General features: G+C 44.1%; 1 protein-coding gene across 2 annotated transcripts in view; it reads left to right on the forward strand.

Moving 5' to 3' along the window:
• The first annotated feature begins 1,341 nt into the window (after positions 1-1,341).
• The window catches only part of ATP13A5 (ATPase 13A5), a 120,540-nt gene continuing 100,257 nt past the window's right edge, over positions 1,342-21,624 (forward strand). For both annotated transcript variants that reach the window (XM_084802635.1, XM_084802636.1), the window contains exons 1-2: positions 1,342-1,555; positions 21,409-21,582. In XM_084802635.1, the coding sequence (XP_084658761.1) occupies positions 1,493-1,555; positions 21,409-21,582 (237 nt within the window). In that variant the 5' untranslated portion in view covers positions 1,342-1,492. The remainder of the gene's footprint in view (positions 1,556-21,408; positions 21,583-21,624) is intronic.

Genomic DNA, 21,624 nt, shown 5'->3' on the forward strand with positions numbered 1-21,624 from the left:
GTAAAGAGGGGCCATGCACACCTCTCACCAGGGCTTACCAGAATGCTGTCCTCAAATATTAGCCAGATGACGTCGGGCTGCATCATCCGGGACACCATCAGCTTTCTGGACAAGGGGCACCTTGGCTGCTTTGCTGGCAAGAAAAGCTGTAACCTGTGTGTGTCCTCTTCAGTGATGTCTTCCAGGGCTGGGGATTACGTTGATCTGTCCTGAATGTCACGGAGGATGCATGAGCCAATTCAAGAAACAGGTGATGATTTTAATGAATGGGAAGAAGAGTGCCTTCTAATGCTTTTCACCTTAGTCAATTTCCTCCCACAGACAAAGGATTGCCTTCGGTGGACTAGATGCAAGAAACCAGAAGGAAAATGACAAAATGTTGGTTTGTGTGTGTGTGTGTGTGTGTGTGTGTGTGTTTGTGTATGTGTGTATGTTTGTGTATGTGTGTGTGTGTTTGTGTATGTGTGTGTTTTGTGTATGTGTGTGTGTGTGTATGTTTGTGTATGTGTGTGTGTGTGTTTGTGTATGTGTGTGTTTTTTAGCCCAAGAATGGATCCATTTTCCTACCCTTCTGAGAAGAACATCAGATTCAAGGGTGATTACTCAGGGGTGGGAAGATCAGGTTATAGCCTTCACACTCATCTTCCTCGCGTACCCTCTCCTGCAGTTCTGTAAACTGTAGAATCAAGCTTTTCCGTGGTTCATTTTCCTAAAGCTTCTCTCCCTGATTAGCAGTATGATTGCGGTGAAGATGATTACCTGTCTCTCACTGGCCGTGGCAGGAGTTACACTTGGCCTTCTGCAAACATCATCACGAGCCCTCATATCAACCCTATAATCAGCATTGACATTTTACGTATCAGAAACCAGAAATTCAGATTATAAGTGATTTATCCAGGGTCATCAGTAGAGCAGGGATTAGAGCTCCCGCTCCCCCCTCTCCCACCCCCACCCCCCGACTCCAGTGCGAGTCTTGCAATCCTTTCCTCTAGTTTCCATTGCTACTCTCACAGTGCTCACAGAGTCTCTAACTTCACGCAGGCTTCCTCGGCTCTCGTGAGACAAATAGGACTCTATCACCTTGTGTTTTGAGCACAGTGGCCACTCCCGGTTCTTTGGTGGGGACTTTCATGGACTGAATGTAAAATTAACTTTTTTAGCACAACAGCTTCCCCCCACCCCCCCATCATTCCTTTGGTCTGGAAGCACTTCACAAGTAGCTCAGTAAATAAACATTAGGAAGAAAACACACACACACACACACACACACACACACACACACACACACCAAGAAGATAAATGAACAGACCAATCCCCTGGCCAAAGCGAGGCTCTCCTCTCTCTCCTTTGTTGTTCTGACAGGCAAGGTGCCAGTGGGTTTTGTAAGCACCTGAGAACAGCAGTGACAAGTCGAGCCTGAGTCACAGAGGCACAGGTGGCTTTGGCATTCCCCCACACAGTGGTCAGTAAGAGGCCACACGCTCAGCTCTCCATGGAGAAGACGAAGAGGGATGACCATCAGGCTTTGCTCAATGAAGGAGAGGAGAACGAGCTGGTGAGTCTCCCCTCTTCTCATGTTTCCTCAGAGTAGGTGAGGGTTGTTTGCGGGTACAGAAAAGCCATAGTGCTGGCTCTAGGGCCCGGGTCGCTTGGTGCCTGGCAGCACTGTGCACGTGCACGCGCCAGTGAGGAGGTGTTGCTGCAGAGACTGGACAGGTTGGTCCTCTGGATGCAGGGCCCGTGAGCCCTGGGCCGTGGGAAGTTTCCTAGACACTTTGCAGAGTCACGGGGGTACATTTCCCCACGCTCCTCTCCGAGGTTTCTCCCCCTGACCACCTGGGTCACCATGGATTTGACAAGCTGGTGAAAATAGAAACCTTCTTTTCTTCTCCTCCTCCTGCTGATTATCTGCAAAGCCCCAGTTAGGGTGCTCTGGGCTGGGGTCCCTGATTTACTGAGATCAAGGGAGGGCTCGAGGCAGCAAGTGCTAAAGAAGTGACACTTAGCCTCACACTTTAGCACATCACATTTGTCTCTTTCTTGTCTGCTTCCTTTTTTTCTTGTTTCCCCTTCTTCTAAACGTATATAAATCTTTTTTTTTTTAAATAGCCACTAAGAATTTGAAAGCTCTGTAGTGTCCGTTTGATGCTGGGCAGTTTATATTTTATGATTTTGCTTAATCCTTACAACCCCATACTGATGGAACTAATCCTATTTCATAGAAAAGAAATCTGAGACTAAGGAAGTTAGGTAACTCATCCAAGGTCATTATACAGGCTGCAAGTCCAGCCCATTCCTTGACTCTTTATACTCTGGCCTGTCCACATTCCAGCGGTGTCTCTGATAGGGACAATGACAATTATGAAAGGAGAAAAGGTAAGACAGCTGGGAAAGGGGCAGCAGAGTACAGGGAGGCTGAAGTGAACCCAGGATCTTGGTTCATTTATCAGAAGATGTCTGTTTAGCATCTGGTCTCGTCCGTCCTAAAGAAATCTTCATCTGTTGGCCCACTATTCCTATTAATTTTATGTCAACAAGTGATCACATCTACAGCTACATTGTGCAATACGACGGCGACTTTGTGTATTTTTGAATGCTGGAGACAATAGCTGGTCCAAACCGAAAGGCCCTCTACGTGAAAAAAAAAATGCATGTTAGAATTTAGTTAAAAATCCCCTGTTAATAATTTCTGATTTGGTTACTGATTGAATTGATAGTTTAGGTATATTGAGTTGGGTATGCACATGCCTTCTATTACCCAAATTAATTCTATGGTAGAATGAGTTGCGTAGACTCTATTCTACAGATCGATTCTCTGGGCTTCCTGCCTTCTACTTCTTATTGTGGCTTCTGGGAAATTAAAATCTACAAATGTGGCCCACTGGTCTGCATCATTGTATCTCACTGGCTTAGTGATGGCGTAGTGCTTTAGACTGCGTTTATCCCTGTTCCCCACAGCATGGTTTTGTTTTGTTGTTTTGTTTTCTTGCATGCAGATGAGCAGTCCTGAAAGCTTCATGTTGCTCTTACTGTTTGTTAACCATGCGTTGCGTTTGGTATTTTAGTTTTCCCGTTTACACAGGCAGTCAAAGGGCTGAGGAACGGGCCAAGTGCTAGGGTTTCCTTTGTTCTTCTGGTGGAACAATGATTAGTTGAGCTGTCACTGGAACCCTCTGTTGGGAGTATTATTGGAGAATAATAGTGTTCTGATAACCTTGTCCTGTCAGGGCATTCTGGGAGGGAGGTTGACAATGGACTTTCCTCCCCACATCTGATTCTGGGCCGGACAGCACAGAGGCAAACCTTACTCCAGCCCTATCGGCTAACTGGGTGAGGGGACCAGGAATCTGTGACTCAGCTCCAGACAATTGCTGGTCCTGCAGTCAACTTCTCAGTGTTGTTAGACCCGCAGAGTTCAAAGGGAAGAGGGGGAAAAAAAAAGTCAGCACTTTTAGACAAATAGCCTGCTTATACCCCGTGGAGATAATTTTCTAAAAAACAACTACTAAATCAAAATAAACCTGGGTCTGGCTTGGTTGTCCACATTGGGGCTGCGAAACAGCGGCACTTAAAGTGTCTCCTCACTCTCCCTTCCCGAAGGTTCTGCAGGGCCTAGTGTGACTTCTGCTTACACTCACCACTGTAAGTAAACAGTCTGTGGCAATGGTGTGAGGGAATTTGAGGTGAAGAGTAAGACTGTTAGGTCAGATAGTAAATTCTTTCCATCAGGTGCCCAGGAAGAATTGGAAGAAGATGGAGAAGGCACGGGAATTATTCAAGGGCAGTCTGGGCCTGTTCTGCTGAGCTCAGCATAGGTAGAAAGCTTTGCGTTTAGCTTGGTGAGCTCGGCTCCATTCTCACTCTTGACTCCCAGTCCGTGGGTCTGAGTCCACCAAGGCTGAGCAACTGAACACTCACTACCCAATCCGGGTGGGCTGGATGCTCCTTTTACCTGCACAGTGCCTGGGAGCATAGAAACCCTAACTTTACAGGCTGTCGCCGACCTCCCCAATGGATTCTCTCTGCTTCCCACCTTCCTCACTTATACCGCCAGCTCTATTGGGTCTTTCCCCTTCATTTTCTTCTTCCTTAAACGTGTGCCTTGTCCAGAGTGCTTCTCCTAGTTCAGCATTCACAGGAGGGCTTTTTTTCTTCTCTCTTGTCAGCTTTCTCGAAGGACCCACAGCTTCGTTGATAGTCCTAAAGATGCTCCACAACACAGACCCTCAGACCGTGTGTCATAATGCCAGCGGAGATGAGTGTGACCACAGGCTGACTTGAGTTTAAATTCTGGTTATTATATCGGTTCTGTAACCCAAGTCACTTGATGCTGCCACTTTGGTTTGAGAGATATTAAGTGATACAGGCAGGCAGGCACGCGGGCAGGCTGGCAGGCCATAGCGGGCCCCAGAGTCTGGAATGCGGTACAGTTCTGTCTGGGCATCTGTGAAGGCATCACTGTGTTTCTATTCCCACACAGATGGATCCAGGGAATCCTTTGTGTGTGTGTGTGTGTGTGTGTGTGTGTGTGTGTGTATACATGTGTTTGTGTATGTGTGTGACTATGCACAGATCTCTCTCCTGAGTTTTCTTTTATCGAACCACAATAAGAAAAGTGAGGCATTCAATGAATGGCATATTGTTTTACTTTTATGTATAAGAAATTTATTAAATCTCTGTACACAAAGGTGGACATACTTACAAGTGTACCTGAAGAACTAAATGTTATTAAAATCCATGCCTATAAATCTTACAAAAAATACCCCAAATAGGATAAAGTTGTTCATCTCTGATTTTTTTTTCACTTGATCACTGAACTACGAATTTAAAAGGATAGAGGAAGGAGAAACAATGTACAAAAGACATAAAAACATCAATGATCCAAAAATAGTATAAGCCTTCACAAACCATTGCTAAACCAACACTTTTCTTTTCTTTTCTTTCTTTTCTTTTTTTTTTTTTTTTGCTAAACCAACTCTTACATATTCCTCACCACCACTTACATCATCGGGTTGTTGCCCATGAGAGTAAAATACAGCAAACTAGCAGGCCCAGTCTTCTCAATTTAAAAAAAAGGCCTGAGTTGAGACCACAGTTGGTCTTGGGTAAATGGCGTTGCAGACAAGATGGATAGGAGAGTGGTGTCACCTACTGTTTTTGAGCGATTAACAGAAAAGGCTGAGTGCCAAGGCACGCGGCACTCAGAAGCTTTTCTGTTTTTCTGTTGATTTCAAAGTGAGCTCTTTAACAAGTTTCTAATCGATTCTGTCATGTTCTGAAACCTGTAGTGTGTTTTTCGAGTCTCAGGCCCCCCTCATGTCAGGTACCATCAGACTGCGGATTTCAGAAGCTTTTGAGCATTGAGTGTTGGGATGCAGGAGATGTCAGCTGCCCCCCTTCACTCCTCACCTCAGAGTTGGACCTCAGCTCCATCTCCGAGGCTCTTCCTTAGTCTCCCTCCAAAGTGATGCGATGCCCATGACTGGGCCGGGGCGCTATATGTCTTGGTTCTCCTTGCAGAAGTGTCAAGCACTTCAGGCTCAGGCAGCTCTGGCTTTTTGGGTGCCTTTCCCCCTGGGACAGGAAGGTCAGGCTTGTTTGGCTGTGAGGAGGTGGCAATAGAATTTCTAGTGAAAGGAGTATTTGCAGCAACATCAAAGCCCTGGGGGTCGGGGGGAGGGCAGGGAGGGGAAGCTTTGTCACTGCTCTTGTAATCCCACCGTGACAATGCATCCTTGTGCAAGGTTGTGGCCATGGATCAAGTCCGGGGGGTGAGTCATTGGGAGTCAGTGTTGGGTGTCATTAAGGAATGGCGTGAGTAGGGCTGGAGGTGTTCCCTGTGCCAGGAGGCAATTGTAGTTGAAATGAAAAGATTTGTAGATACTGTTTCATCATTGTTACCCTTCTGAGAAGATAATCACCTCATCTCTTGTGATCCAGGCAGGTCTGGAGGCCCACTGTGTGCACATTAGGCTCTGTTTCAGGGTCCTAGGCTTACACGAACCCTCCACTCCCATATTTCCTGAGCATAGTCTTCACTTAGACCTCACTAGGGTCACCAGAATTTACTCACGTGAGTCAGACGGGTTCGCTCTGCTCTCCTTCCATGCTGGTACTGACTGCTTGAGTGTCAAGATCCCAAATGGGTCCAACTCAGAAGGAAAATGGCTGTTTGGTGTGGAAGACATAGAATATGGCAAGGACAGTATTTCACATAGTGGCATTGATTGTCCCTTAAACAGAAGCTTCTCTAGGGTAGGGGATCCTGGTTGCAATCAAGGGGCTCTAGTTAATCAAGTGGTGTGGAAATCTCTCTAGACTTTGCTGGCTGTCTGAAGCCAGAACCACTTACCCTTCCAACTCATAAGTTTTGTGAGGGTCATGTCTAAAGATTGGAAAATGCTAGGACAAGAAAGGGGTTCATTTACACTGTGTTTAGGATATGCAAATGGCAAGTGCGGGCAGATAGGTGGGGTTGTGTTAAGTGTGTTTCCCCTTCCTCTGGTGAAAAATTGAGAAAGAGTAAGTGTTCCAGTGTCACCATCATAAAAACAAATACCACGTGAAGAGTTGCTATGAAAACTCAGACGCGAGTATACAAGTCATTGAGCACAGCATCGCGCATGTCCTACACCCTATTAAAGGACATTTCCCCCATTCTCTCAAAAGACCCTTAAAGGGCTAATATTGAAAATCATATGCTCAGATATAAAAGGCAGTCCTACTGCTTTCTACTGGTCTCTGCCAACATCTTTAACAACTTGGATGAAAAGACGCTTATCAACCTTCAAGTGCCACTTGGCTGTGAGGGAAAGACAATATCAGCGATAGAATCAAGATTTAAATTTTTCTTTAGGGTGGGTTATGGGGGGGCTACTGTAGATAGACTACATCAGGCCTCGAGGCATGGCAGAGGTGTGGGCTCTGTAGCTCTGTATGAAATAGAAGTGTTTGGCTTTCTCATGAGTGAGTTTTAGTTACTAGTGTATCTAGGCCATAAAAAATTAATCCTGGGAGGTCTTAATAGTAGTTTATTTGACATAATAGAAAAAGATAAAAATGGTTCTGCTTAACTTGTGCTTTTAAAGAAAAATTCCAGGAAGTTATTCTTAGTGGTAAAATTTACACTTCCAGGAAAAAAAAATAAGAACTTGTAATTCTATACTTTGTCTTGTTGCAAGTAGCTAAGTTTGGTAAGCGGCACTAGCAAGCTAAGATGCTCTCATGGTTGACCTCTAAGGGCATGGGCAACCTACTGGGGACTTGGACTGAAAGCCTGTAAAGCAACAGTGGACTTCCACTTGCCAAGTGTGTAGAATCATTGCTTATGTCTTAGCGAGGAATTGGAGTCAAAGAATTCCCAAGGCTTCTCTCCTGGTCAGTGACACTCTTATTTCCCAAATGGCCAGTCAGGGAGCATCTCGTGTTGTGCCCTGGCCTTAATGTAGGACAAACACCATTTCTCAAAGCTGTCCCTGGCAGTCAGGCTGTCCCTGGTAGTCAGGCTGGCCCCTGGTAGGCAGGCTGGTCCCTGGTAGGCAGGCTGGCCCCTGGTAGGCAGGCTGGTCCCTGGTAGGCAGGCTGGCCCCTGGCAGTCAGGCTGGTCCCTGGCAGTCAGGCTGGTCCCTGGTAGGCAGGCTGGTCCCTGGTAGTCAGGCTGGTCCCTGGTAGTCAGGCTGGCCCCTGGTAGTCAGGCTGGCCCCTGGTAGTCAGGCTGGTCCCTGGTAGTCAGGCTGGCCCCTGGTAGTCAGGCTGGTCCCTGGTAGTCAGGCTAGCATCTTAATTAGCTTATGGCCCACACTTGCCGCTCTCTCCCATTTGCTTCACCAACCAAGGGTCCCCTGGTTGTGCCCTCATTTGTGCAAAAAGCACTCGGATACACTGTACAACTGATGCCCATGATAGAATAACAGGATGCTTTTTTTGTTTGCTTGACTGGTGTTGCTATTAAACAAAAGGTCTCTCTTACTCTAGAAACAAAACACAGGACTGAGTATAGTAAGTTGAGCAACTTAACAACTATTCAACATCACCACTATTCAGTTGGTTTGATCTACACATAGGATAATTTATACATAGAAATAATATTTTTCTTTCAATTTTATTTTATTCGTTATGTAAATAATTTATTCAGATCGCATTCTGATTGTTATCCCCTCACTTGTATCTTCCTGTTCCTCCCTCTCGCCTTCTTTTATCCTATTCCCCTCCCCTAGGCCTGTGACAGAAGGGTATAACCAGAAAAGCCAGTTTTACAGATTGTTATGAAAACTAAATGATAACCAAGTAAATAATCATGAACCATTTTACATAAGCAAAGGTGATCCAAGGCCTCCTCTTCTAGGTATGCTGGCGCATGCCTAAATAAAACAAAGACATTCTCTTCCTCCGCAAAGGGCTGCTCACTAAATGGATACAAGAAATGACATGTGAAGGTTTGACTAGGCTGATATTCAGTGGTATAAATTTACTACAGGTAGCCAAACTGGGAGAGAGGGTTTGTCAATAGAGAGCCTGCCAATGAGATCCATTAAGCGTGCATACTATTATCTTAACATTTAAGAAAACTCTGATGTTCTGGCGGAGGTAGAAAAAAAGAGCAGAGTTTCAGGAATGGCTCCCCTTGGACGTATGACGGAATATGACGCGGCATGCCCAGACAGGTGAAACAAATGGGGGAACTGTCAATAAACAGAAAGGTGGCTGCTTGAAAATAAAAGGTAAAATGTAATGAGTTCTGTCCTCACAGAAGAAAACAGATATCTGATCTTCTTGGCTTTGCTTCAAGTGACTAAAGTTTGATGTCTGCACAGAAAACGCTAACTTGCTCCGAGGAGATTAGAACATTCTGGCCCATGAAATAGCTAGACACAGCGCCGTAAAGAAAACCACAAACAGCAGTGAACGCAGACGCCACTGCCACTGCTCTTCCCAGAAGGCAACTGTAGTCGGGAGAGTGTTTTTGCTGTCTTGGGTGGGTTTGTGACTTTGTGTCACCATGATGTAGGACAGAGTGAATGTGCTGTAAACTGTAAAAATAAAACGTTCATTCCACGGCCCTCCGTTCATACACCGCTGGGCCCACAGCTGCGGATACTCCACGACATGTTTCAGATGACCCTACCCGTGAACAGGAAGCAAGAATGAAAGGGCCTGTGAAAACTAGCCAGTTAGTATCCTAGACACAATAAACCTTCAGCAGCAGGAATGTCCCAAGGCTTGGAGCCACAGGAGTGGAAGACTTCCAAGAGGTGACACTCCCAATATTCCTTTCCTCAGGAATCTCATCTGGCATCAACTTGCCTTTGTTGGCAAGTGTAGGAGCTACCTGTGTATGTGTGTGTGTGGGGGGGGGTCGCGGAACAGAGCAGTACTTAAGCAGCGCTTTCTGTGAGCTAGTACCTCATTGGACACACATTTTATAACTGTGGGAAGTGCGGCTCAGTTAAGGGACACAAGTTATACAAGATCATGCTGCAGAAGCAACAGAGGCGGCTGTTTTACCACTATATTACATCGCATCACATACATACACTACACACATTGCCTTCTTTGTGCAAGCTCTCTCTCTCTCTCTCTCTCTCTCTCTCTCTCTCTCTCTCTCTCTCTCTCTCTCTGTGTGTGTGTGTGTGTGTGTGTGTGTGTGTGTGTGTGTGTGTTCATGATTTCATATTAGTGACTACATTCAGCTTGTCTTTGAATTAATCTGGTCTTTCCCCAAGCCCTTTTCTCCAGTTCATAGACTATAAAGGCAAGTGGTGTTATTTTTGGGGGGCCTCTATTTGACTTTAACTTTGACAACTCGTTCTCTTTGGGAAAAGTAAAAGATCTGCTTAAGCCAGTAGATCAATTGCCTTTAGAAACAACATTTTGTTCTGCCTGTTGCCCGTGGCCAAATTATCCAACAGTGGGTTCAAAAGAATGAGCCACTAATCTGCTGAAATTTTGTCGAATTGTTGAAATGACACCCATGATAATATTAACTCAACACATCCTGCGTGCTCAGAGCACTTCAGAGAGCACTACAGGGAGCACGGTGCGTGCTTTCTGGGTTGTCTTATTACTATCTCACAGTAGAAGATAACTATTGATTGTTCCCATTAATACAGGGGGAAAGGGAGACATCAGAGCATGCTGTCCATCTGGAATTGATCTGAATTTGATTGTCTCGTGACATGTCATCAGCCTTTAACTGAAATCAAATTGTTTCTGCTGCGTTTTATAACCAGCTACACTTTTCATGTGAAAAACACAAGTTTCAGCAAATTTAAGTCATGGTTGGTAACTCATGGAGAAATGAGCAGGATTAAGGGCTTCTAGAAGGCACTGGGATATGGGGTAAAGCGCAGGAGCTGTCATGTCAGACCTGCACAGGGCCTTGGCTCTGAACTGTGGCATTATGCCATGGCTTCTGTAGAAGCAGCGAGTGTGTATTTCATGGCTGCTCCTAATCCAGGAGTATTGTTTTTAAATGACATGTATTATCTGTATTATACGTATTATCTGTAGGCCCGGCTAGTAATCAGTTAAAACACAGACACTTGTTATATTTTAATAAGCCTTAGTTAACCTGGGCAGGGCAGATGTTAATCTTTTAAACTACCTCCCATAGTGGGGCAGGCATGGGATCCCTGACTCAGTCCCATGCCAACTGCTTCCAATAACTTCTATCAAGCTCCCTCCCATCCGTAGTCCCATACACGTGCTCATGTTCTTTATCTGGGCCAGATTCTCCATCCATGCCGCTGGCCATGCGCTTCTCCTCCAGCTAACCCATGGCGGCCTTCCTCTCTTCACTTCAGGTCTCTCTCCTTCTTCTCGTGGCGGTCTTTCTTCTTCTCAGACAGGAGTCTGTGTCCTGGACTCAGAGACTACAGGAAGAGCTGAGGTCCGTCTCCTGGCACTTGCAATTCAGGTCTCTGGTCAGAACCCAAGAAGTGAAGGAACAGAGAGAAAACAAACCGTGGCATAGGACATCCTGCCGCTACCCAGGGGGCTGGTCGGCTTTCTGGCCTCCTGCCAGCCCTGACTCAGGGTGCAACAACGAGGAACTGAGTCACCTTTCTTCTGCCTGAAACTCTTACCGAAGCGCCTGTTGATAATAAGTATCCTTACCCCTACCATCATCCCAAACGCTCCTCCAGGTCTGTGCTACTGGTATTACCCAGAGTAGAGAGAGGGAAACAGACTTGAGGAAACCAAATCCTGAGGTCCCATGGGTGAACAGGTGGCAAAACTCAGTTTCGTCAAGGAACCATGTATAATGGGTTGGATACTCTCATCTTCTCACTCCCTTCCTGTATCATTTCAGGTTTGTCACCTCGGCCTGTTTTTCTCCCTTCCTTTTCTAAACCTCCTCTTTTAGCGGACTTTACCAGCGTTGTATGAGAGAAATATTTAGGGAAAGCAATCGAGTGACTCTGGCTGGAGGAATACTCATTAAAACTAGATTATACTGAAGATTAATTAGCACAAAGAAATGAGCACATTGTGACAAGCCGTAATCAGAGCAGCCGGGAAGCCAAGTGAGAGCATTGGATGAAGATTATCAGATAAAGCAGTGATGCTTGTAGTAAGACCTCAGATCCCCCACACACCTGGTGTCCTTGGGAAAGCCGAGAAGTGACTTACAAAGGAGTCTCACCAAGGTCTAAGATGTGATCTGTCAAGGAAGCAAACACATTGCTTCTCTTCCCTTTTGCTCAGGAAAACGCGTAATGCAGAACATTCCTTTGATGTCTATAAACCCCTTCCTTCCTTTTCTTTCTCCTTGCACCCCCCCTCTCCCTCTCTCCAGCACTGTTTTTTTTTCTCTCCCTCTCGTCCCTATACTAGTGGTTGAGCTCAGAGCTTTACTCAGGCCGGCCAAGCTTTCTGCCACTGCGCTATCTCTCCAGCCCTCTTGCGATTTTTTTGAGACAAAGTCTCCTTGAGTGCCCCAGGTTAGCCTTGATTTCATTTTTGTACCCCGGGCAGGCCTTGAGCTAGAAATCCTCCTGCCTCAGCCTGTGGGAAGGATTGTAAGCTTTATCCAGGTGAAAGCGCTTGGAAACACCACGGATACCCCCCAGTGAGATTGACATTGTGAGAGACTTGAATGGAGCCATCCTGGCTCTGGAATTCAGAAAAAGGAGCGGGCTATTGTGTTTCTCATCGAATGTCTGTCCATGGGAGGAGGGAGCCAGAGAGGCTGCAGGTTTTGGAGTACGATCCATCCATCGCAAGTGGATTGAGGAGACGACCAGCTTACAGGCCAGACCAGCGTGCAGGCCAGAGACCCCCGGGGATCCATCCCATGGAACAGATACTGGAAGGTTTATTCTTGTTTTCCTTTAATTCTTTTTCCCTCTTGTATAGAATAGTTAGATTGTATAATAAAGTCTAATTGTTAAGAAACAGAGCCAACACAGCCCCGCCCAGAGTTCTCTTATTTCTTCTTTCAAGGTATTGGTTTTTTTTTTCACATTTAAGTACAAGTGGATTTTTTTTTGTATGGCACATAGACAAGAGGGAATCCCATTCCTTCAGCATCCTTCCCTTAGCTCCATCCTTGCTTAGGTACCTTAGGCTTCTTACTGCAGTGGTTCCTCTCCAGGAGGACAGTGATGGGGTTTCAGGCCCTTTCAGCACTCTGTTCTGTCTTTTGTCATCCTTTTTCCTGTGTCATGCATACGGAGTCTTCCTAATTTACTGTGGCTTTGTAGGAAGCTTCCAATTCTGCTGTGCAAGGCCTCCGTGCTTCTGCTTGGTTCTGAATTATTTTCTTGACTAACCTAGCTTCCTGATACGTCCAAAGCAATTTTAGAGTTATTTAATCAGTGATCGCAAATGCACTTAGTGAGCCTGTAAACGGGAGTGGAGTGTTGCTTCCCACTTTTTGGTGTCTTCCCGTTTATTTAGCTCCCACTCTCTCTGCAGTGGCATGGATTTCTTGGTTTCAAGGTTTTGCACATCTTAGATCTAGTATGAGACAATTGAATTTTTTCTTGATATTATTTGTACTTAACTACTTTCAACTTTCTACAAATACATACAAACACAGTTGGGTTTTCTATGTTAACCTACCATCCTACAACTTTAGTAGATTCATTTAGTAATAGGTACAGTCTGTCTGTACTTAAACAAGTTACTTGTTTGTAGCCATATACATCCGTCTCTTTCTCTGTCTATTGTATGGACCTTTTTATTCTTTTCTCCTGAATGTTAACAGTGAAAAACACATTGGCTCTAAAATCATTGTATGCCTAACAATATTCTTAATAATATGTAATAATATAGTAGCTTTTCATTATGCCGCTGTATTGGTTACATAATATATTTTACAATTCTTTCGTATACAGTGACATAAATCATACCCTATAACCTTCAACATGCTTAGCCAAGTGTCTGGTAACTCTGGCCTTGTTAGGACAAGTCAGGAACACTCTTATGTCTTCCACTTGTGAAGTTTATGCAAGAATAGTTTCACTTCAACCTTAAATACTTGCAAGGACGCCTAAGTCATTAGGGCCTAAAGAATTCTCTTAACTGCACTTTTTCTTTTCTTCGTTTATAATTGTTGTATTCCTGTCAAATTTCTCAAGAAATGCCCTCTCTTTTTCTTATGATATTTTCTTCCTTAAGTATCTGTGAGGAAATATATTTTGTTTGACATTAATATAGTCATTCAGCTTTTCTTCATTAACATTGGCATGATATGTGGGTTTTTTCCCTGTGCCCTCTTTTAACTTTCTGGCTTATTTATGTTTACTGCGTGTCTCTTGTAAACAGAACATAGTGTGCCTTTTATTATCTAGCTTGGGAATTTGCTTGTGTTCGTGGCATGAAGACCATTTATATTTAGTGTAATTTCTGATGCAGCTGGGTTAACTGTTATGCTGCTGCTCTCTGATTCTATTCATTCTGCGCGTCTTCTCTTCATTTAACACTGGATTATCGATGGCCCCAGGTTTCTACATTGATATCACACACGCGGCTTTTAATGGCTTCATTATAGACCGTCGTTCTGACATTTCAAAACTCACTGAACCACTGATCAACATTTCATTCCCCCAGTTGTTTGGCTATTACGGACAACGCTGCACCGGGCATCTTGCATCCATTACTTTTCCTTTTATGTGTTATTTCATTAGGGAAACCCTCCAATGGAAGAATCATTGATTAAAGGTAGAAACGTCTTTATAATTCTTGATAGAATTTGTAACTTTGTCTTCCTCCCGAAGAGCTGTTCCAATTCAAGAGGTTATCAGCAGTCTGTGGCTCCTCCGATGGTGTTCATTGCAGCCTTGCTAGGCTTGTATTCTCCCTGTTTAATAAAAGGAAGTTTCACAGAAAAAAAAAAACATCAAGTAGGCAACAGAATTGTGATTATCAGTGTCATTGCTGTGAGAGAACAAACAGATAAAAATGTGCTTGTGAGTGAGCTCTTTGCAGCTATGAGCCGAACTAAATCTCCAACATGCTCCCCTCTGCTCTTCACACACTTGTGTCTTGCTGCTGAGTGCTTGTGAGTAAACCGCCGACTGCATATTCATCGCATAATATGGGGACAGGCATATTTATGTCATTTGGTTCTAATAAAGGTATAACACATGGATAAGACCAGGAATTAAAGAAACAGAGGGAGCGCAAGGAGAGGAAGAGATCTTGGAAATGTTGATAAAATTATGGAAATTGCACATTTCTAAATTAACTGAGAGCCTCTTCACTAATAATATCAAACTAGGATGGTGTCACTCGGCGATGTGCATCTTTCTCTGATGAGCTGTGTAGCACAGGTAAGGGAACTCTGCAACTGGCACTCACTGGGCAGAGCGCGCAAGCAGGCGCTGCTTTGGCTGAGCACAGCAGCCCTGAGCAACAAGTTTTCCTTCTTCTATAGGAATCCGTGCTAGGATTTCCCCAGGTGAATGATTTACCTGAGGTCACTCAGCCCATAATAAGCAGAGCAGTGACTCAGCAGTGACAACATACATCTTGTTTCATGAACTGGTGCCCTTTCTACTCCGAATAAGGATTGCTTTCAACAACTCTTACTATACTCTTTATCCACTACTGGCATATTAGGGAAAAAACTAATTTTAAAAAAGGTCATATTGAAGATGAAGACTTTCCAAAGAATTCAACCAAGAGATTTGTCCCAGGGTGCAAGATCTAAACCGGCATAAAATTCAAGAGGTTCTAGCAGTAAAAACAGTACAGAAATACAGTAAAATAAAATTTGTAGCTGGGTGTGGTCACACATGCCTTTAGTCCCAGCATTTGGGGGTTAGGGGTGGGGTGGGGGCGGGGCAGAGGCAGAGGCAGGTGAAGTTCTGTGAGTTCCAGGCCAGCCTGGTCTACAAAGCACGTCAAGGACAGCCAGGAATACACAGAGAAAGAAACCTTGTCTTGAAAAATCAAAATAAATGTGTTTATGTGTGCATGCATGTATATGTGTTCGTATCTGTATCTGTATCTATAGATTTATATTTTTGTCTGGATATTACAGCTCTGTGATCTGGATGTGCACATTTAGAGTAACTGGAAAATAAAAACAAACAAAAATTTCCAGGTCGACAATGAAGCCACTGTTTAGCTCATACGCCACACATTTGTTGGTATGTTAGTGAGTTCCCATTTCTGTGACAAAATATCTGAAGTAAACAAGCTGCACCAAGAAAGACTGATTTTACCTCATGGTTTCAGAGTTTTTGCTCATAGTTGCCTGGTCACCTTGCTTTTAAGCCTGTGCCAAGGAGGGAACATGGTGGAAGGTCAACATGAGACTGCCTATCTCATGGCATCCAAAAAGTCTCTCTCTCTCTCTCTCTCTCTCTCTCTCTCTCTCTCTCTCTCTCTCTCTCTCTCTCTCTCTCTCTCTCGGTTTGAATAGCATGGCCCCTATAGACTCACATGTTTGAGTGCTTGGCCCATGTGGAGTGGCACTATTAGGAGGTGTGGCCTTGTTGATGTAGGTGTGGTCTTGTTGGAGGAAGTGTATCACTGTGGAGGCGGGCTTTGTGGTCTCCTATACTCAAGGTGTGCCCAATGTATCCTGCTGCCTGTGGAGCAAGATGTAGAACTTTCAGCTACTTCTCCAGTGCTATGCCTTCCTGCATACCTCCATGTTTCCCGCCATGACACTAATGGATTAAAGGTCAGAAACTGTAAGCCAGCCCCAGTTAAATGTTTTTCTTTATAAGAGTTGCTATGGTAGTGGGTTTTTTTTTCATAGCAATAAAATCCTAAGACGCTCTTCTACAAAATACACCATTCAATGGCCTAACCTCTACTGACCCACCTCCTCTAACTGGGCCCTACTTTCCAACATCCCGTTCAGCTAAGAACTCACCAATAGATCAATCAATTGATGAAGTTAGACATCCATGACCCAATCACCTGTCAATAGTGCTACAGAGAGTAAAGTCATCAACACATGACCATTCCCTAAAGGGGGACACTTCACATCGCAACCATAATAATTGGTATCCACCATGCAGTTCAAATTACTCGAAAAGTTTGTTTTGGGGAAATGTATAAAACAATATTGTGAATTCTCACTGAAGAGGATAGAGACTAAAGTTTGCTTTTAAATCACCGAAGTTATTTCCTTTAAAAGAAGCCTCAAATCCATTTAATTTATGACAAGTATTAGCTAACCTATTATTAGAAATACAGATATCTCAGTATGCTATTCTTTTTTTAAAAATCCTTCTCTCATATATTACATCCTTACCACAGTTTCCCCTCCCTGCAGTGCCTCCTCCCACCTTCCCTCTCTTCCAGATCTCCTCCTCCTCCGTTTCCCTTCAGAAAAGAGCAGCCTGCTCGGAGACATCAGTCAAACATAGCATATCAACTCCCTCATTATTAAGTCTGGACAGGCAACAGGTAGGAGGAAAGGCAAAAGAGTCAGAGACAGCCCCCCACAACTGTCAGGAGTCCCACAGAAGACCAAGCTTAAGTTACACAATCACAACACATCTGCAGAGGGCCCAGGCCTGACTCATGAGGGCCCCCTCATTGTCTGTTCCATCTCTGTGAGGCCTTCTGAGCTCAGGCTAGTTGACTCTGTGGGTTTTCTTGTGATGTTCTTGATTCCTCTTCCTCCTATTTTCATCCCCCCACTCCTCTGTCTCCTACTATACCCCCCTTCTGAGGAATTCTTTGAGCTCTATCTGATGTGTGGCTGTGGCTCTCTGCGTTAGTTATTGGATGAAGCCTCTGTGGTGACAATTATGCTAGGCTATGGTCTACAAGTTTAGTAGAGTATCGTTAGGAGTCATTTCATTGGCTTTTTTTTTCTTACTGGTTGTGTTTGGTTCTATCCTAGGTCTCTGTGCTATCCAGACTCTAGTTCCTGGTCCTCCAGGCAGTGTCAGGGGAGGGCTCCCTCTCACGGTGTAGATCTCAAGTTGAAACAGTCAAGGCTTGGCCACTCCCACCACTTCTGCTCCACAGTTATCCCAGCATATCTTTCAAGCAGGACAAATCATAGGTAAAAGGTTTTGTGGCTGGGTTAGTGCCCCAGTCCCTCTACCGGAAGCCTTGCCTGGTTACAGAAGATGGCCAGTTCAAGCCATCCTCCATTATTAGAAGTTTTAGCTAGGGTCACCCTCCTGGGAGTTTTCATTGCACTAGGTTTCTACCTCACACCCAAAATGTCCCCTGGTTCCAGAGATTTCTCCCAGTACTCTCTACCTCTCTCCTTTGCCAACTTGATTCCATTTGTTCCTGTCCCCGCCTGCCCCCACTACACCTCAAGTATCTATTCTGGCATGCAGCCAGTACACCAAGGATAAAGGATTTGTGGCTGGTTTGGTGTTTATGTTTCTCCTTTGAGAGGAAGATGTATACCTTCCTGTACCGAGAACACTGGAACATAAAGGTAAAGGCTCTATGTAGGCACCACGTCGACAGCTCCATATTCACTGTGTTATGTAGGTGTTGTCTTCAGCACTGGGGTCTTGCTGTCACTTTGAGGAGAGCAACCTATAGCCTTGGCAATGCCTGAGTTGTTTAAGGATTCATGTGAGGCCCCTTTGGCCAGCAATTCGATTAGATGGAACAGTCCCAGTACTGAAAGCTTTATTTGGTGACAGGGGACGGCCAGTTGGGACTCTGTCTTCCCCATTATTTGGCTGTCTCATTTAGATTACCTTCACATAAGTGTATTTTTAAGAAGTTTATACTATATTAGGTTTCTATACTACCCCTCAAATGACCCTTCATTTTAGCTGCTTCCCCCTGTTGTTCTTCCCACAAACCCCTCTCCTCCCCCTCTCCTGACTCTATCTTTCCATTATACCCCCCTCTCCATCCCTAAGTATCTATTCTCTTTCCCTTTCCTAGTGAGATCTATCTGTTCTTTCACTAGTCCAGAGGTCCTCAACCTTCCTAATGCTGAGACCCCTTTATTACAGTTTCTTATGTTGGGGTGATCCACAATCATAAAAGTATTTCATTGCTACTTCATAACTGTAATTTTGCTACTGTTATGGATCCTAATGTAAATATCTGATGTGCAGGAATCTGATATGCAACCCACTTGAAAGGGGTTGCAGCCCACAAGTTGAGAACTACTGCCTCAGTCTCTTACTCTATATTTATTCTCTGTGCTTCTACAGGCTGTAGCTTGGTTATCATTGACTTCAGAGCTAATATCCACATATAAGCAAATATGTACCACATTTGTGTTTCTGAGTCTGGGCTGCCTTGCTCAGGATGCTCTTTTTTCTAGATTCATACATTTGCTTGCAAATTTCATCATGTCATTTTCCTTAATGGATGAATGGTATTCCATTGTGCAAATGTAGCACATTTTATTCATCCATTCTTCTGCTGAGAGACAGTTTTTTTCCTAATTTCTGGATGCTATGAATAGAGCAGTAAGGACCATGATTGAACAAGTGTCTCTGTGATAGGATGGTGCATCCTTCAGGTAAATGCCCAACAGAGTTTGATTTTTACCATCTTCCTTAGGACACACCACACTGATTTCCGTAGTTGTACACGTTTGCACCCCCACCAGCTGTAGATGACTGTTCCTCTTACTCCACATCCTTGCCAGGAAGAGTTGTCAGTTGATCTGATAGGTATAAGATAAAAATCTCAAAGTAGTTCCGATTTGCATTTCCCTTATGGCTAAAGATGTTGAACATTTCTGTATGAGTTACTCAGCCTTTGCAGTTTCCTCTTCTGAGAATTCTCCGTTTAAATCTGTACCCCATTTGTAGTTGGGATGTTTGTTTCCTTAGTATCTAGTTTCTTGAGTTCTCTATATATTTTGGACATTAGACCTGTAGTGGATGTGTAGTTGGTGAAAATCTCTTCCTGTTCCTTTGGCTGCTGCGTTGCCTGAATGACAGTGTCCTTTGTCGTTTGGAAGCTTTTCAGTTTCATGAGTAACCAACAAATAACTGATTTGCCTCAAGACCCACTCCACAAGCTGGAACCCACACCACCCTAATTGCTTGAGCAACAAAGAACCTGAGACCAGATAGTCCAGGATCTACGGTAAAACCAAATAATACTTGTTTTTTTTAAAAAGGGAGGAAAATGTAGCAATAAAATTACTCCCAAATGGTATTCTGTTATAGCTCAGTGCCTTACTCACCCATCATCAGAGAAGCTTCCTCCTGCCACAGAGGTGAACAAATATAGAGACGCAAAGCTGGACATTTTGCAAAGAGTGAGAGATCTTGGAGCACTCAGCCCTAAGTAGCATGTCTCCACCAAATCTTTTCCCTTAGAGTTCAGGGAACCCTATGGAAGAGGAGGCGGAAGAGTGTAGGAGCCAGAGTGGACAGAGGTCACCAGGTAACAAGACCCTGTAAATCAGTGGTTCTCACCTCTCCTAATGATGCGGTCACTTAATACAGTTTCTCATGTTGTGGTGACCTCCAACTATACAATGTTTTTGTTGCTACTTCATAACTGTAATTTTACTGCTGTTATGAATTGTAATGTAAATATCTGTTTTTCCCCGTGCGTCACGGCTCATGCCTTTGATTCCAGCACTTGGGAGGCAGAGGCAGGCAGATCACTGTGAGTTCAAGGCCAGCCTGGTCTACAGAGCAAGTCCAGAATAGCCAATGCTACATACACAGAGAAACCCTGTCTTGAAACCCCCGCCCTTCAAAACCAAAACAACAACAACAACAACCCCCCCCCAATATCTGTTTTTCGATGGTTGTAGGCCACTCCCGTGTAAGGGTCATTTGACCGCCAAAGGGATCATGACCCACAGGTTGAGAACCACAGTGTTAAATCAACATGAATAAAGTTTATATGAACTTACAGAGACTGAAGCACTGGGCCTGCACGGGTCTGCATCAGGTTTTCTGGATATATAGTATGGCTTCCAGTTGAGTGTTCTTATGGGGTTCCTGAGTGTGCAAATGAGTGAGTGGTCTCTGATTCTTGTGTTTTCTCTTGGGTTCTTTTCCTTCTGTTGGCTTGTCTTTTCCAACTTGGCATGACAGCTTTTGTTTCATCTTATTAGATTTTATTTTGCTGTAGTTAAAAAAAAATGAATGACTGAATGAGTGAATGAATAAAAAAACTAGCCACTAGGGTAAAGGTTAACAACTCAATTGTCACTGGGAAGTGAAAATTCAGATTTCTCCAGTAGAATGACAATAGGCATATCAGTCACTGCAGGGCCAGTGCTTGTGTTCAGGAGGAGTTGGCCAATGTATAATGGAATCCACAGATTTTTTGTATGCTTTTATTTGGTTACAGTTTGGTGGTTTTTTGTTTGTTTGTTTGTTTTGTAGAGGGGATGGTTTTATTTTCTTTTCTTGGATTTGTTGTTGTATTGGGTTTTTGTTTTTTTGGAAAGAACTTAAAGTTGGCTGGGTCAGGAGTGGCAGAGGATCTGGAAGGACTGGGGGAAGGGAAGAATACAATCAATATATATATATATATTTATTTTTTAAATAATAAAGTAAGAGCAATTGATCATTTGAGAGCCCTTAATATCTGCACATATTCCATTAATTGACATTGTTTTGATTTAGAAAACAATACATGTATTCATACTTTCAATCATATTCAGTTATTATTATAACCAAATGTGAATACAGATAAAGCTAGCAAAGTGTGGATCGTGTCTGCTACAATCCTATCATTTTCTTGGATTGATTTTTATTAACCACTTTTTAAATACCTAGAGAAAATACATCTGCTTCAAAGCATGGGGCATGTTGCAAACACTTGAGATGCCTCTTACGGATGCCTAGAACTGGGTAGGTCTTCCTTTTCCTTCCTGTGTAATGTTTCATTTGACGTGACAGGGAAGCAGGACGTGTTGCGCTTCTCTTTCCTTTTGTCATCTAATAGCCCTGCATCTAATGCATGTGTTCTTCAAAGGAAGATGATGTTCATGTGAATACTGGAACACGGGATGCTCTATTTATCATGCAGGAGGTGTTTGGCTACCATACCCAGAATCTGCGGAGAGCCCTGTGCCTTGTCATCGTCATCCTGACTCTTGGGGCCCTTCAGCTGATGTTCTACTGGAGACCTGAGTGGTGGGTGTGGACCACCTGCATCCCCTGCCCCTTGCAAGAGGCAGACACAGTTTTGCTGAGGACAACAGTGCGTATCTCTTTGTTATCCATTTCAAATTCCGTGATCATC

Source organism: Acomys minous (genome assembly GCF_964271855.1).
Source record: "Acomys minous genome assembly, chromosome: 11".
Classification (NCBI taxonomy): Eukaryota; Metazoa; Chordata; class Mammalia; order Rodentia; family Muridae; genus Acomys; species Acomys minous.